The sequence below is a fragment of the Panthera pardus genome, unplaced genomic scaffold, assembly GCF_024362965.1.
Source record: "Panthera pardus isolate Hobbes unplaced genomic scaffold, ASM2436296v1 HiC_scaffold_22, whole genome shotgun sequence".
In the NCBI taxonomy this organism is placed as follows: Eukaryota; Metazoa; Chordata; class Mammalia; order Carnivora; family Felidae; genus Panthera; species Panthera pardus.
In genome coordinates, this window is record NW_026526788.1 from 61,731,897 (window position 1) to 61,749,050 (window position 17,154).

Below are 17,154 nucleotides of genomic sequence, written 5' to 3' on the forward strand. Positions count from 1 at the left end.
CTGCGCGCACAGAGGTCCTTAGTCAGGCGGCCTCCCGGGGCTGTGGACGCCTGCACGCACCTGCCGTAGGCCGCGGCCTCGGCCTCGGCCTCGGCCCCACAGGCCAGTAGGTGTCCCCGGAAAGTGTGGAGTTGGCCTCGCAAGCGCCCCCACACCGCTCTGTTCCACGACAAGAGTAGCTCCTCCTGGCGCACGTGGGCGCCGCCATCTTAGGTCCATCCTCTTCCCTCTTCCCTAAAATCAGTTTCTTAAAAAAAATTTTTTTTGATATATAGCATAGAGTAATAACTCAGATTACATAGAAAGGTTTTCAAATGAAGACAGTCTTCATCTCATTTCTTCTCAACTCATTGTTTCCTACCTCAGTTCCATTGTCCAGAAGCCACCTTACAGCGTAAGAAACAGAATATAACCAGGCCCTGCAAGCACCGCACCATGTCACGTGCCTTCTCTTTTTCTTTCTCTTCCTCGATCCAGCGGTATTCACTCACCTGAATTCTGTTTATTATTGTTGCTTGCTTCTCAATTTTACCACATATGCGTGTGCCATAACTGACATGCTGTGTCATTTTGCATGTTTTTAAAGTTAATATATTAGTCATGCCACGTATATTATTTTGTGACTTGCTTTTGTGACCCAGTCTTATGTTTTCGAGATGCATTCATGTTAATAGTTGTAGCTGTAGTTTATTAGTTTTCATTGTTGGATAGTTGGCCATTACATGAACATATGAATACACCACAAATTATTTATCCATTGTACTCAGGGTACACTTTTACTATCCCTCTGTCCCTGTTCCCCCCCCTCACCCCCCGTTTTTCATTTTTGTTTTTGTTTTTTTGGTTTTTTGCTATTCAAGCTCCTTTCTTTATGGACCATTTATTCCTGTATGGCTTCTTATTGTAAGGATTATAATGATTTTTTTGTTTTTTCACTTGACCTCATTCTGGGCCTTACTAATTCTTTCATTCTCATTCCACTGGTATTTTTCCATGGAATCTCTTTGTTGAAGGCTGCCATAGACTGTCACAGAATGTTAATTCTGTAAGAAGATAAGGGCCCCTAATTTTTCAAGAGATTTTAAATATAATTAATTAAAATAATAACGAGTGAAACACTTCATGTGACTTCAATATTCCTAACTTACTCTATAAAAATACCTTATTAATTTTAATTGATCGTGTTCTAAAAAGTATAATATTATTCAAATTACATTCCTGACGAGTCACAAAAGAATGTTGTATCAAGTGAGTGTATATGGTCCGTAAGTCACTTGTGAGTTATGGTGAGTGAGTGTATATGGTGGTACTTAGAAGGCAAAACACTGTTTCTTATCACTGGGACCTCCAACTCTTGACCTTTAACCAGCAGAATCAGTTTGAGTTAGCCCCCTCAGGTTAATTACTGACAATCACAACTGCAAAAATGTGAAATACTGTGCCCTTCACCTGTGGCTAACAGCAGTGGGTATCCAGATGGTCACATTATGAACACAATCACAGAGGGCCTGGAGAGGAACCACTATAATGCACAGCAGTACAGTAGTTTCCTGGGACAATATATGTTTTTTTCAATTTCTTCTTTTGAGCAATTAACCTTTTACTTTATTGTTGAATTGGATCTTTCAAATCATTACAACAAAATGTTACACTAGTCATGAAGTTTTTAGGTTGGCCAATCAGAGACTTAAATGTACAAGGTTAATTTGCATTATATCATAAATGTGCTAAAAGACCTTCTAAAAAGTTAGTTTTCTAAAAAAAGAGCTAAGCAAGACCCCTGTGTTAGTACAAAATGTGCCTTAATTTTTTCCATTTAGTATCTGTAATAATAAGCATTTATTTAACGTTTATTCTGTGCCAAGAACTCGTCTAAGTGTTTTCTATATATTTACTAATGTAATACTTCTTCAAACTCTATAAGGGAGGCAAGAAGTTGTCACCACTGCATTTTACGGATGAGGGAACTAAAACACAAAGGGATCTTGCCTACACTCACACAGTTTAATAAGGGGTTATTATAGAGTTTTATAAGAAATTCATATATTGAATTATTAATTCATAAATCCATATGTTGAAACCTCACCCCCCAGTACCTCAGAATATGACTTTATTTGGAAATAGGTCCATTACAGCTGTAATTAGTTCAATTAAGATGAGGCCATATTAGAGTAGGGTACCCTAATCCAGTATGACTAGTGTCCTTATAAAGAGGGGAAATTTGGACACAGATATGCACACAAGGAGGAGGCCATGGGAAGGTGAAGGCAGAGATGGAACAGATGCTTCTACAAGCCAAGGATACCAAAAATTGCCAGCAAAACCATCCGGAAGCTAGAGGAGAGGCATGAAATAGATTCTCCCTTATAGTCTTCAGAAGGAACCAAGTCAGCTGACATTTTGATCTCAGACTTCTGGCCTCCAGAACTGTGAAAATAAACTTCCTTAAAAAATTTTTTTTTTAAATGTTTATTTATTTTTGAGAGAGAAAGAGAGAGCAGGGGAGGGGCAGAGAGAGAGAGAGGGAGACACAGAACGGGAAGCAGGCTCCAGGCTCTGCACTGTCAGCACAGAATTCACGCACTGTGAGATCATGACCTGAGCTGAAGTTGGCGGCTTAGCTGACTGAGCCACCCAGGCGGCCCTAAACTTCTGTGGTTTAAGCCACGTAGTCCGTGGTACTTTGATAACCTAACCCTTGAAAACTAATAAAGGGGTGGAGTGGGCATCAAACCCAGGCAGGAAAGGCTGCAAGATTGGTGTGCTTATCACCTCACTCTCTGCCTCTCCCATAATAGAGCTAATTAAAATAAAAGCAGACACCAAGGCCTGGAGCAAATAAATGGCACAGGAATTACCAGCTTGCAAATCTAGGCAGACAAACAAAACACTGACCCCTTTCTAGAGTCTGTACCATGTGCCCTGGAGCCTCTGCTTTTCTGCCTCTTTAAGGGACTTTCAGCAGTGGCTCTAGACAGACATTTGTCATAGATCTACAAGTCTAAATTTACGCAGCTCACTTGCGGGACTCTGAGCCTGTGCCTCTACTCAGCTTCAAAATCCAAACGTTTGCGGCGCCTGGGTGGCTCAGTCTTTAAGCATCCGACTCTTGATTTCAGCTCAGGTCATGTTCTCACCTTTCTGATGGCCCCTTTGGAGGGATGGAGCCTACGAAAGGCTCTGTGCTGAGCCTGCTTGGGATTCTCTCTCTCCCTTCCTCTCTCTGCCCCTCCCCAGCTTATCCCTCTCACTCTCAAAATAAATAAACTTAAAAAAAAATCCAAACCTTTAATAGGTTTTTTAAAGCAGCACCAGCATTCTGAGGTTAGTATTATCCACATTTGTGCTGTTCCCTTTGGGTTAAAATTAAAAGGATGTGTCCTACAGGTGACAGTAAGAACAATGGCCCTCCCAGTAGCCATATTAAGCTATGCAATAGTAGTTGTATTAAGTACCGACAAGGAAAGGAAAAGGCTGCACAGATGGATGGGCGACCTGACACCGGCAGTGGACAGGTATCTTTACAGAATACATCCCAGAACTGTGAGCAAGCTCGAGGCTGGGGCCCACAAGCCCTCAAGTCAGGGGAGTTTGGGGACAGAAGGGGATCTGCACCCAGACACATGTCACCTGAGAGCAGCGGGTGTGCCTCCTCGCCCAGGTGTGGGGTGTGGGAGGTCAGGTCAGGGTTAGGCGTGGACATACGTGGAGGCCGGCCTGGAGACCACCATCCTTCTGGATGGGGGGATGTCTCTGAGGGTGTCCAGCTTCTTCTGTGGCTCTGGACGTGGGTACCTCTCTTGGCCAGCGAGTACACTCGGGCACGACCAGCAGCTGCAGTGTTTTAGCGCTAGTTCTGCAAAACCGGGAAGGCCAGGCCTAGGTGGGCGCGTTGGGTGGGTCTCCGGCTGCGATTTCCCTGCAGGCTCTTGGCCGCAGGGGCGGCGCGTTCCCGCTTGCAGAGGGTGGGAAGGGGATTCTGGAAGCCGCGCGCCAGCTTTCATTAAGCGCCCGGGGCCACGCGGGGCCCGGAGAGCACAACCCCCGCCCAGCTGGCGGCCGCCCCCCGGCAGGCACTTCTGAGAGGAGAAGAGAAGGGAGCAAGGACCGAGGGAGGGGCGACGTACTTCCTGAATCGCCTGCACACCCTGGGTCGCGAGCTGGGCCTGCCCTGCGCCGCGATGTCCGGAGGGTCAGCCAGGAGCCTAGCGAAGGGTGAGGCCGGCCGGCCGCGGGAGGAGGGGGGAATCTCGGCCACCCCCTGCCGTGTGTCCGGTGTGGCTGTTCCGGAGCCACCCAGGGGGTCCCCCGCACGCGGGGATCGGGCCGGGGCCGCAGCGCGCGGGACCTCTCCGCGGCCTGGCCCGGGGGTGGCGGGAGGATGGGAGTCCCGGCCGCTCTCGGGGCCGTGACCACTGCCGCGTCTCCCCCGCAGGAAGCGCGCCCCCGGGGCCGGTCCCCCAGGGCCTGATCCGCGTCTACAGCATGAGGTTCTGCCCGTTCGCCCAGAGGACGCTCCTGGTCCTGAAGGCCAAGGGAATTGGGTGAGGACCCAGGCAGGGGCCGTTCCCCCAGCCGCCCGGGAACCAGCTGCTGCGGGGCGGCCGGGTGGGAACCTCGGATTGGGCCCCAGGGCTTCCTTTCCTGCAAAATAAACTATTCTCAGACTTTTGGGGGGACAGAGCAAATTATGAACCCACTTCCCAGGGTGAGAGGTAGGGGGAATGCCACAGATTACACCAGTCTAGGACTCCCCATTTAGATCAACCTAACCACTTTATGGATTAGAAAAGCTGAGGCTCTGGTAAAGCTGGTGATATGGGAGATCACTTGACAGCAGCGCTTTTAGGTCTGGTAAGATCCCTGATTCTTGGTCCACTGCCCTTTTGCTTTCACCCCACTTCTACATTCATGTCTGATATCTAATACTGTTTGCTGTTATTCTGAGTATATAGTCCCTTCCCTAATAGTTGGTAATTTACCCCAGGACAGAGTCCAGGCCTTGACCGTCCTGGCAGAGTGCTGAGTTAATTGTACTGGACATATTCTTATAGGTTGGGTTGTTGGTTGAGTCAAAGTGTCTATGCCTAAAAATTTAGTCTTTTGCGAAGCCTGTTTGAAATTAGCATGGTTTTTTTGACCAATGGGTTATGCATAGAGAGTATGCGATAGTCAGTTGGCTCCTGATACCAAATATCCATTGGAATCCCCTCCCTTCCAATGATCTTTGGAATTTGTTGAGCAGACATTAGATACCTGTGGTGTGGAAGTTTAAAACATAGCCCCCATTCTTAAGAAATTTTCCATCTTGGGGCGCCTGGGTGGCTCAGTCGGTTAAGCATCTGACTTCGGCTCAGGTCATGATCTCGCGGTCTGTGGGTTCAAGCCCCGCATCAGGCTCTGTGCTGACTGCTCAGAGCCTGGAGCCTGTTTCAGATTCTGTGTCTCCCTCTCTCTCTGCCCCTCCCCCGTTCATGCTCTGTCTCTCTCTGTCTCAAAAATAAATAAACGTTAAAAAAAAAAAAATTAAAAAAAAAAAAAAAGAAATTTTCCATCCATGTGCTTAAGGTTTATAAACTAATTTTAGTTTTCTAGGGGGAGAATTAGGCAGACAATTTTACCTAAAAGAATGTAAGATGCATTCTTTTTCTGAAGGAAAAAAGTTTCTTCTTTTAATTGTTTCTTTAATGTTTATTTTTGAGAGAGACAGACAGTGTGTGAGCAGGGGAGGGGCAGAGAGAGAGGGAGACACAGAATCTGAAGCAGGCTCCAGGCTCTGAGCTGTCAGCACAGAGCCCGATGTGGGGCTTGAACTCACAAATGGTGAGATCACGACCTGAGCTGAAGTGGGATGCCTAACCATCTGAGCCACCCAGGCGCCCCAAAAATATTTTTGAATTAGCCATCACTTCACTAAAATTTGCATCTTATTTGGATGAAATTGATTCTGAACACATAGCAAAATGCTCAACATTCAGTAACATCTATCCCAAACTTTGTATTTTATCCTAATCTTATTCAAATTGGATTGAAAAAAGATGTATCTTATGCTTATGTAATTGGAAAGTATAGGGGCTCCTGGGTGGCTCAGTCGGTCAAGTGTCCGACTTCAGCTCTGGTCATGATTCGCAGTCAGTGAGTTCAATTCCCGCATCAGGCTCTGTGCCTGGATCCTGTTTTGGATCCTGTGTCTCCCTCTCTCTCTCTGCCCCTCCCCACTCACACTCTGTCTCTGTCTCTCAAAAATTAATAAACATTAAAAATAAAAATAAAAGGATAGGAGCAAGCACAGCTGGATTGGGAGGCATAAAATCCTGGTTTATGTGCCCCGCTGGAACACTAGGTTGAAAACAACCTACCTTATTTACTGGGACAGTTTTCCAAAGGAAAACTGGACTGATTTTACCCAAATAGTGTGTGTATGGGGGTGAAGAATGGTAACAGGAAACAACAGAGGTCTTCTACATTCTGAATCAGTTTTCAGTTTCACACCCAGAAGACTTTTATTGGACAGGTGCTACATTTTCACATGGTATAACCTGACAAAGCATGGTTTTCTCTAAAAAGTGCATCTTCCAACTCGTGGCAGGTGTGTTGACTTGTTAGCTCATAATGTCAGGTTGACAAATCCAAGTGTGTTCTAAGTGTGTTCTTTATCACAAAAAACCCCCCATTTTGTTGTTGTTGGTATAAAACAACTTTTGTTTCATGGTATAAAAATTTCAGAAGTGTTGATAATTCCTTGGCAGGGAGCTGGCCTTGTATTTCTTTCCATGGCTTGTATCTGAGTTCCAGTAATCTGTCCGCACACAAACCTCTTGATACACAAATGCTAGGGTTCATTGTAGCTATTTCTGTTTCCATGGGGGATTACATATTTAAATCCTCAAACTAAATACTATTCTAACTTCTGAGGTGGATGGGGAAGTAGGAAACAAAAGGTGTTGGTGTGTTATTATTTTTGAGTAACTAACCTGTTCTGTTGAATGATTACTCAGATTTAACAATTATATGAAGCTTTCCTTTCTTTTATTTCCTCTACAATCTCTCAGGCAAGAAACAAGTTAGATCTAATTACAGTCTGAATATAGCTTGGATTTCATTTGTTTTCCTCCTTTTGGGTTTGCTTAGCGTAGCTTACTCACGTAACATTTAAAACAAACAAACAAACAAACAAAAAAAAACAATAATGCATGGACATTTAATCTGAAACTTGGTTTTGTGGGTGGATTTTTTGCATTCCTTAATATTTTTTTTAAAAATGAGGACCTTTCTACTCAATTTAGCAAGAGGAATTGAATTTTATCATGTTGATTCTCTTATAGTAGGTAATGGATACAATTCAATTATGTACCTCCTATAATTTGCAATGATACCTTATACCCCAAAGTGGATTATCTTATTGACAATCTTGAAGCATTTTCCACTTATTCATTCATTCAATAAATATTTACTGAGTACCCTATCTGAAACCACTTTTATTTTCACAGCATTTAAATCTGTTTAAAATTTTACTCACTTACATGTTTGTTTATTAATATGAACTAGATACACAAAATCCCCGCTTTCAAGGAGCTTACATTCTAGGGAGGTGACATAATAAACAGGTAAATAAGTGAGCAAAGTAATTTCAGATACATGTCATCAGGAAAACAAGATGATCATGTTAATAGAGGCTCTCAGCAGCTTCAGAGAGGGTGGTCAGGGAGGGCCTCTTGGAATGGTGTTTGACCTGAGAAGACAGGCAGAGAAGGCAGAGGAACAATAAATGTTAATGTTCTAAGGTGAGAATATGTTTGGCAAATTCAGGGAATATAAAAAAGGCCAGTGTGCCCAGATTGTAATGACCAGAGGGAAAGTTATAGGAAACAGGTGTGACAAGTAAGAACAGGCCAGATCACATGCCACAGAGGGGCTTAGAGTTTATGCTCATTGCAATGAGGAGCAATCAAGGGGTTGCAAGCAGGAGGGTGGCCTGATTCAATTTACTTGTGTGTGGAAAATGGACTGTAGGGAGGGCACAGTGGAAGCAGTGGCCAGTGGGAGACTACTATAGTGGTCCAGCTGGCAGATGATGTTTTGGACCAGATGGTAGCAGTATAGCTGAAAAGTGGATATGATTTTGAGGTCTAGCCGACAGGTCTTGATGATCCATCCATTTATTTGACTGGAGGCAGAGGGAGCAAGGGAGAAGGAATCAAGACTGATTTGATTCCTGAATTTGGGGTCCAATCAGCTAAGTGGATGGCAGGGCTGGTAAGGATCTACTCAGAAGTACCAAAAAAAAAAAGAAAGAAAGAAAGAAAAAGTTCCACTCTCTTGATTGTCTTTTGTGTGTCTTTCAGGCATGAAATCATCAACATCAACCTGAAAAATAAGCCTGAGTGGTTCTTTACGAAGAATCCCTTTGGTCTGGTGCCAGTTCTGGAAAACAGTCAGGGTCAACTGATCTATGAATCTGCCATTACTTGTGAGTACCTGGATGAAGCATATCCAGGGAAGAAGCTGTTGCCAGATGACCCCTATGAGAAAGCTTGCCAAAAGATGGTCTTTGAGTTATTTTCTAAGGTGTGTGTATAAGAAATCTCAGCTCTTATTTGAACAAACTTTGTTGTTTAAGCTAAATCAGTGTTGTCATTTATGACTCAGGAATGTGGGAAAGGAAAAGAAAGCAGTGCTCTTATCTGCTCTGACATGTCCTGCAAGTCCTTTCACCATCCAGTTCCTGTTTGCCTCTCCAATGTTAGCCCTCCTTACTCTTTGGACACTGTATTCCAGCCGCTGAATATTTAGCTTTCCCAGACTTGCCACCTCCTCCTTAAATCTTCCCCCTTCTCACTTTGCCTGGTTTTCTCCAAGTTCTCGTTCATGTATCTGCTCAGGTTCTGCTGCCTTCCAGAAGCTTGTCCGCGCTGGCTTAGTGCCCAGCTGTGTTCCCACATGTGCTAACTTCTCTGGGCCAGTGACTGCCTGCCTTCTTGCCTGTGTGTTGCACCAGGGCTGTGAGCTCCTTGAAGGTGAAGCCGTGTTCCCATCACTGTTGGCTCACTGCCTAGGTCTGTGACCAACTCTGCCTCTTCCTAGTTGTGTGACTCTGAGAAAGTTACTCATTTACTTCTGTGCCTCAGCTCATCGCTTGTAAAAGGAGTATAATAACTAGTATAATAAATGCTCCTTTCTTGCAGATAAAAATCAGTTTATATAAAACACCTAGAGCAGAGTCTGACACATGGTAAATACTGTGTTAGCTCTTGTGGTTCTAGCCACAGTGTCTAGCAGCGGGCATCTACTGTGTGTTGGCAGTAGCTCTTAGCTGAGTAAATGACATTCTTGTAGAAGAACTATTTTAATCAGCATCAAGGTTGTAGATAGTTCAAACAATTGATATTAACAAAGAAATGCCCAATAGTAGACAACAGGTATAGCTATGTCAAGTTATCTCTATACCCCTGTTATTCATCAGAATATATGTCGGCATATCTTGTCTTCTTTAAATGGTTAAAGAAATACCTAGAAGGTGGAACTTACAGAGAGAATGTATTACGTAAGGAGACATTGCAAAGGGAAGCCAATGGGGAAGGAAGAGGGAGTTGTCTGGCTTAGCAGAAGGAGAGGGAAAGAGCAGATACCTGCTGTCAAAAGTGATAGACAGGGAACATGGCAATTAGAAGAAAGGTGTTGGAGAATTCAAAAAAAAAAAAAAAGTAACAAGAGATTCATTGTAGAGGCATCTGATTGGCTCAGTTGGTAGAGCATGAGACTCGACCTCAGGGTTGTGAGTTCAAGCGCCATGTTGGGTGTAGAGATTACTTTAAAAAAAAAAAAGATTCATTGTATTGTCTCGAAAGAAAATAAGCTAAAAGCTGGAGATGTTCACCATTACTTCCCAGCTCACATTCAAGGAAAAGGTGGCCTTAGGTACCATATGCCCCCTCCCTCCTGGCCACAGCTCTCAGCAAACCAGAAATGCCCCCACCTGTACCTGCAGCCAATCATCTTCTTTCTTGAGAACTTGAAACTGAGACACAGAGATTAACAGTAAAGGTGTTGAAGCTTTAGAGATGTGTGTGTGTGTATAAATGTGTGTGTGTGTATATATGTGTGTGTGCGTGTGCGTGTGTGTGTGTGTGTGTTTATATAATTGGAGGCTTAACAAACCAAAGGCATGTAAAAAATACATTTTTTAAGGAAGCAGAAATTAAGAGCATTGCAAAGGGACTTGATATCTTGATATATAGGAAACCATATGGAGCAGACATTTAAGGCAAGGCAGGGATAGTTAAAGCAGGCATGCCCAGATGGAACTGTGTGCAGAAGTGCTGCCAGCAAACTTTCAGTTCCAAAGAGGGCAAGCTGTACCGATAGGGACAGGATATCAGGACATTCTCCTGGATTTTTATAAGCACCTGTTGATAAACTGAGACGAGTGGACTTCAAGCTCTCGCAGTGAGAAAACACACAAGTGCCTCCAGCAGGAGCCCTACAGCATCTGGCACTATGCCTGTGAGTCTTCAGGTAGTCAGCCCCTTCGAACACCCTTCTCATGTCCTCCCCGAGGTGGAAAGCAGAAAAATTCTCTTCCCCAGCTCCCTTTGCAGCTGGGGCCAATGCCTGGGACCTAGGCTCTTCCTGTCAGAAACACACATGGTGGAGCTGGGCTCAGAAATGAGCCATGTGGCGCTTGCTTCAGCAGCGCGTGTATGAAAATTGGAACCATCCATCCCCTGCACCAGGATGACATGCAAATTTGCAGAGCGTTCCATATTTTTAAAAAAGACATGGTGGGGGGGCGCAGTCAGGTAAGCCTCCAACTTGGGCTCAGGTCATGATCTCACAGTTCAGGAGTTCGAGCCCCCCAACAGGCTCTGTGCTGAGAGCTCAGGGCCTGGAGACTGCTTTGGATTCTGTGTCTCCGTCTCTGCCTCTATCTCTGGCTCTCTCTCAAAAATAAACATTAAAAAAAAATTTTTTTTTAAAGGTAAAAAAAGATGAGAAACGAGCAATGTGGGGAGACAGGCTTGGGGCAGGGCACTGATTCTGCTGGTGGGAGTGGCAGGGGAGGGGGTGGGAGGGTGGCGCAGAGCCCCAGGCTTTCGGGAGCAGTGGCGGTTGCAAGATTAAATTCCGGGCTTTAGTTACCTCCGAGTCCCACTTCTGGCAAAGGTACAAACCGCAGCACCTAGTGCTCAGCTCACTGGCAGCAGTGGGTGCTTCCCATGAGGTCAGCTCGGAGCATGATTTTGGAATGTTCCAGCTTAGTTCTCAGCCTTTTTTTTTTTTTTCAGCCTCTCAATAATTCAATGGGCCACTCAATACTTTTTAAAAGGTATTTTTAGCTCAAACTCGCCAAAGTGGGTTCTACTATTTGCAACTTATAAAATCCTGAGCAAACAGCACCTTTCACCGCAAAATTGTTTCTAAGATTGATACCTGACCTCTGTGAACACAGGAATGGGTGCACCTTTCAAGTTTCTCAAACACCCTGAACTGGGACTCTGAGGGTTCAGTGAGGGGGCCGGTACAGTTAGCCTCACACTGACAGTAAGAAATTACTCTGTCTAGGTTCCCCCTTTGGTAACAAGCTTCATTAGAAGACAAAATAACGAAGACGGCTCTGGCCTAAAAGAAGAATTGCGTAAAGAATTCAGCAAGTTAGAGGAGGTAATCTCTTCTCCTAGCTTTTATCAGAGTAAATGATACACTGTTCCTGCCCTCTTCTTTCTTTCTATTCCCGTTTCCCAAATCACTTTGTGACAGTTAGTAATAACATCAATTAAGGAATTTTAGGTTACAACAGATTGCTATAAGCAGGTGCATTTAAGATAGAAATCAACACACCTAAAAATATTTTGTCATGGCTTGCTTTTAAAACAATTTGTTGCACTGATGTTAACAAGGGGGAGAAATGCACTGATATTTCCACAATTTGTTACCTGTTTTCATTTTTCCATGCCTGTTTCTAGTCCTCATCCATATATTAAAACAAAAAAACAACAAAAAGAAAGGAAGAAAGAAAGGAAGGTTAACATAACTGTAATCAGGGCATAGATATTATTCTGTGTTTTTTCCACTTAATAATACATAATAAACATTTCCCACCACAGAGTTTGCCATGAATCGTAAAGAAACTTGGAGAAGCCTGGCTGAGTTTTTACCTCCCTTGGGGCAAAGCTGCCATTTGGGCCTTTAGATCAAGTCTTTCTCTTGGTCTTGAAACATACCATTTCCTTGCTCAGCCTTGGGTTTTTACTAGACATAGTTCCTGTCTTGTATGGGAATGTATCCTATATTTTGTCAGTTTGAAGTTTGCTGTAGACTTTCTTCACAACTTTTTTTCATTAAGAAAAATGTTTCTAGTCTGTAAAAAACAAAAAGTAAAAAACAAAAAGTCATGCATTAGTGTTAGATTTTACTGAATGTTTTGTCTATATATATTACATCTATTGATATGTTCATAGAATGTTTTACCTTTAATCTGATAAATATGGTGTTATTGACAGATTTTTCTGGTGTTAAACCATCCTAGCATTACTTGTTTTCAATGGATTTTTCTATATACTATAGAACTAGTGAATACTTAAAGGTGTTGTATATTAATGAGATTGAGCTATTATTTTGTTTTCATAGTGTCCTTATTTTTTATATCAAGGACATTCTAACCTGATAAAATGAGTTGGGTTACTTTCCCTGTATTTCTAATCTCAGAAACCATTTGATAGGGTTTGGCTGTTTCTGCTTTTACTAACTAGCCCAGGAGTTCAGTAGCTCAATGCATTTATTTTCAGTCTTTCTTGATTGTTTAATGCATTAATGACTAACACACTACTTCTAAACATCGTAGCTGCATCCAGTATGTTTTACTGTGAAGGACTTTCATTGTTCAGTTCTAATTTTTTTTTTTTTTTTTTTTTTTTGCTGTTGCCATGATTTTCTCATTGCCTACCAATTATTGATCATGTACTTGTAAGTTTCCTAAACTACATCTTTTGCTGTTTTCTAATTTAATTACATTATGGTCAGAGAATGCGTGTGGGATGTTGTTTCTTTGAAGATTAAGACTTTTGTGTTTGGCAACCTGGTAAAGCCCATGTTTTTAAATGCTTAAATTAAAATATGTAAGATTAACTCTACTGTGGTTTATTTCATAATGGAAATACCTGATAACTGTGGGGTTAGTGGAGTTGGGAGAAGGTATGTACTTTTTTCTCATCTAAGTTCAGACTCCAGATTAAGAACTCATGCTTCAAAGTGAGTAGTATCATTTCCATGCTTTAGGTTGCTGAGAGGGTTATTTCCTTCTGACTTAAACTGTCATACTAAATTTTATTTATGCAGAATATAATAACCAGACACTATAGTTTAAGGACAGACCCAGTTAACATCGATTCATTGTACAATTCTGAGTGCCTAATAACTACAAGGTACTCTGCTGGAAAGTATGGGAGGTAGAAAGTAAGACATTGTCTATACTCTTCAGATATTTAGTTTGGTAGTAGATGGTTGATATATGCCATCAATCTATAATGCAGACTGTTATATGGGCCCTGAGGAAAATTGCAGTTTTAGAAACGGTAAGTTGGTTTATTAGGCAGATAATATTCTCAGTTTCTTTACTTTGGCAAAACCATTAATACCAAGGCATGTTCTTGAATTTCAGGAACATACGACTTGTTTTGGCTTTCAAATAATTTTGACATCAGTTTAATAGTTAATCCAGGGGCGCCTGGGTGGCTCAGTCGGTTGAGCATCCGACTTAAGCTCAGGTCATGATCTCACAGTTTGTGGAGCCCCGCGTCAGGCTCTGTGCTGACCGCTTGCTCAGAGCCTGGAGCCTGCTTCCGATTCTGTGTCTCCTTCTCTCTCTGCCCCTCCCCTGCTCATGCTTTGTCTCACTGTTTCTCAAAAATAAATAAATGTAAAAAAAAAAAAAAAAAACCTTTAAAAAAATAGTTAATCCAGTTATTTCCAGCATATTTTAGGTAAAATTTTAATTGAAGTATTACATGCAGAGAAGTACCCAAAGCATCAGTACAGCTTGATGAATTTTTACAAAGTAAACATAGTCATGGAATTAGCACCCATAACAAGAAACAGTATTAGTTTTGGCTGTTTTTGCTCTTTATACATATGGAATCCTATGATATGTACTCTTCGGGGTCTGGCTTCTTTCATACATTAGGTTTGTGAGATTCATCTATGTTGTGTATAGTTCATTCCTGTTCTTTGTATAGTGTTTCAACCTATGACTACAGCAGTTTGTTTATCCGTTTTACTACTGATGGACAGTGAACAGTTCTATCTTGGGGCTATTACAAATAGTGCTGCAATTAACATTCTCATATCTATCTTTTGGTGAACGAATGTTCACATTTCCAAAGAGGAGAATCATGGGGTTGGAGTGTATGAACATTCAGGCAGCTTTAGTACATACTGTGAAAGCATGGTTGTGCCAGTTTGTGCTCCTGCCAGCAGTGGTTCCGCATGCTTGCTAACTTTGTCTTGTTCATTTTAGCCATTCTGATGGATGTGTGGTAGTATTACATTCTGGCCCTAATTTGCATTTCCCTGATGACTAATGCAGTTGAATATCTTTTCAAATGGTTTTTGGCCATAGAGATATCCTCTTTTATGAAGTTCAAGTCTGGCCCAAATTTCTAATGAGTTGTTTGCCTTTTTTTCTTATTGATTCCCCAGGGGTGTTGGATTTCTCTCTATATTCTGAATGCCAGTCCTCTGTTGGGTGTGTGTATTACAAACATCTTGTAGTCTGTGGCTTGTTTTATTTTTCTCTACTTTCCAGTTTATTTTGTTGATTGTTTGCTTCATCCCAAACCAGGAGATTCTAAAGTTCAAACAAAAAGCCAACTTGAGTATGTCGGCATAAAAGCTACTTCTCTCACTTCCTCTACTTACCTGGTCTTCACAATATCTGATGATGAATCTTACGAAAGGCACACTTAAGCAGTACTCTCATGCTGTTTAACATTCAGGTTCTGACCAATAAGAAGACAACCTTCTTTGGTGGCAATTCTCTTTCTATGATTGATTACCTCATCTGGCCCTGGTTTGAACGGCTCGAAGTTCTGGAGTTAAATGAGTAAGACATTTGAGTATTTTGTACATAATTTAGGATAATGATGACTGGCATATTATATGTTGACCTTTTTTCCTGAACAAAAATGAAACTGTTTTATACAACTGGTATGAATGGGCACAAGCAGACAGGAGGAGAGTCTTGGACTATCCAGGGCATATACTCACCCCCCTTCTCCATTCCTGGAGTGTGCGGTGCAGGGGTGGGCAGAGAGTACTGCAACATGTAACAAAATGTTTTAAAAATAATTTACTCCTTCCCTTCTGGCTAAAAATCCGTAAGTGCATTTTTATAAGCTTTATCATGTGGGATTGTATGACCAATGCTCCTTCCCATTTTCCAGCAGGATCCCTACACTAGTTTCCAAACTCCATGTTTTGAAGTTAGGCAGCCACCTTGGCTTACTCCCAATTCTTAGAGCTATTCCGGGTTACTTTTAGTCAGTCTGGCTATAGATAATAACTATATAACATCCATGGCTGTCTTTCATGTTCTCATTTTAACAAAGTTATCAGTCTGCCTGGATGCATTCTTGTGCTGAGCAAGTCACTTGACTCTAGGATTCCTCTTCCACAAAACAAAGACCTCTAAAATATCTTCCAAATCTAATATTCTGATTATGTGCATTGTAAAGAAATATTTTAAAAGATTAGAGGAAAACAAAAGGAAACTGTAGACTGATAATGGTACAGGAGACTTTGCAATGCCTTCCTAGTTCATCTAGCTCACACATTCATTCTTTTCCCTTCCCACAGGTGTGTAGATCACACTCCAAAACTTAAGCTCTGGATGGCAGCCATGAGGGAAGATCCTGCAGTGTCCTCCCTCCTCATTGAGACGAAGGCCTTTCGAGGTTTCTTAGATCTCTACTTGCAGAACAGCCCTGAGGCCTGTGATTATGGGCTCTGATGGGGGCAGGAGTCAGCCATGAAGAGATGTCTGATATTTCCCTTCACGAATACGAGTAAAACATGCTTTCATTTTACCAAATGCTCTCATGTCTCATTGGATCACCTTCTCTGATTTGACATCGTGGCTTAAGGCCCTTGAGGCCTTCCTACAGAAATGTAAGCTCACATGCTTCTAAGGGTTTTATCATAGTTTCTGCTGAAAATCTCTAAATCATCTCTGGTGAGAACTGGACTTCAATCTAGATTTCTTCCTGCCCATAGGACATTTCCACTTGGATACTCTGTTGTTTCAACAGCTGCCTTCTCAAGTTTTCAATTCCTCATTCTTTTCTTTCCATCAACTTAATTTCACTACCTTTTTTATTCCCATTGTCACCACTTAAGACCAGACTGATAACACCTCAAAGTTAGGTGACTAAGTGTCCTCCTATTTGGTTTCCCCATCTTCAATCTCAATGCCCTTCAAATTCTTCATACCAACTCCCATGCTGGGCACATGGCAGGTATCCCATAAATGTAACTAAATACTGTGAAGGGGCGCCGGGGTGGCTCAGTCAGTTAAGCTTCTGACTTCTTCAGCTCAAGTCACTGTCTCAGGAGTTCAAGCCCTGAGTTGGGCTCTGTGCTGACAGCTCAGAGCCTGGAGCCTGCTTTGGATTCTGTGTCTCCCTCTCTCTCTGCCCTACCCCCTTCCAAAGATAAACATTAAAAAAAAAATTTTTTTTTTAAATAATGTGGAGAACACATCTATCAATTCCGATGTAAGTCTGGATGAGTAATTCAGAAATATTAATGCTATCTTCCATAGCCCACTGAGCTTCTATTTAATTTTTATCATCACATTACTTCCATTAGAAGAAGGTAGGTCAGGGGCACCTGGGTGCCTCTGATGGTTAAGGGTCCAACTTGGGCTCAGGTCATGATCTCTCTGCTCTTAAGTGCAAGCCCCGCTTCGGGCTCTGTGCTGACAGCTCAGAGCATGGAGCCTGCTTCAGATTCTGTGTCTCCCTCTCTCTCTGCCCCTCCCTGCTCATGCTCTGTGTCTCTCTGCCTCTCAAAAATGAACAAATGTTAAAAAAATAAAAATTTAAAGAAATAAAAAAGAAGAAGAATTTAGGTCAAAGAGCATCATTTCATTCTACAGATGGT

At 42.4% G+C, this 17,154-nt stretch overlaps 1 protein-coding gene and 1 long non-coding RNA gene across 2 annotated transcripts; one reads left to right on the plus strand and one right to left on the minus strand.

The window, feature by feature from the left end:
• The first annotated feature begins 4,069 nt into the window (after window positions 1–4,069).
• Window positions 4,070–17,097, plus strand: GSTO1 (glutathione S-transferase omega 1). Its single transcript, XM_019459371.2, has 6 exons — window positions 4,070–4,215; window positions 4,436–4,544; window positions 8,346–8,568; window positions 11,563–11,661; window positions 14,991–15,097; window positions 15,850–17,097. The coding sequence occupies exons 1-6, from the start codon at window positions 4,182–4,184 to the stop codon at window positions 16,001–16,003; spliced, it is 726 nt and encodes a 241-aa protein (XP_019314916.2). The 5' UTR covers window positions 4,070–4,181; the 3' UTR covers window positions 16,004–17,097.
• LOC109272867 (uncharacterized) lies at window positions 12,038–15,850 on the minus strand. The gene is made up of 2 exons (XR_008424919.1): window positions 15,262–15,850; window positions 12,038–12,358 (listed from the first exon to the last, which is right to left on the minus strand). It is a non-coding gene; the product is annotated as an uncharacterized LOC109272867 (long non-coding RNA).
• Window positions 17,098–17,154: the final 57 nt, after the last annotated feature.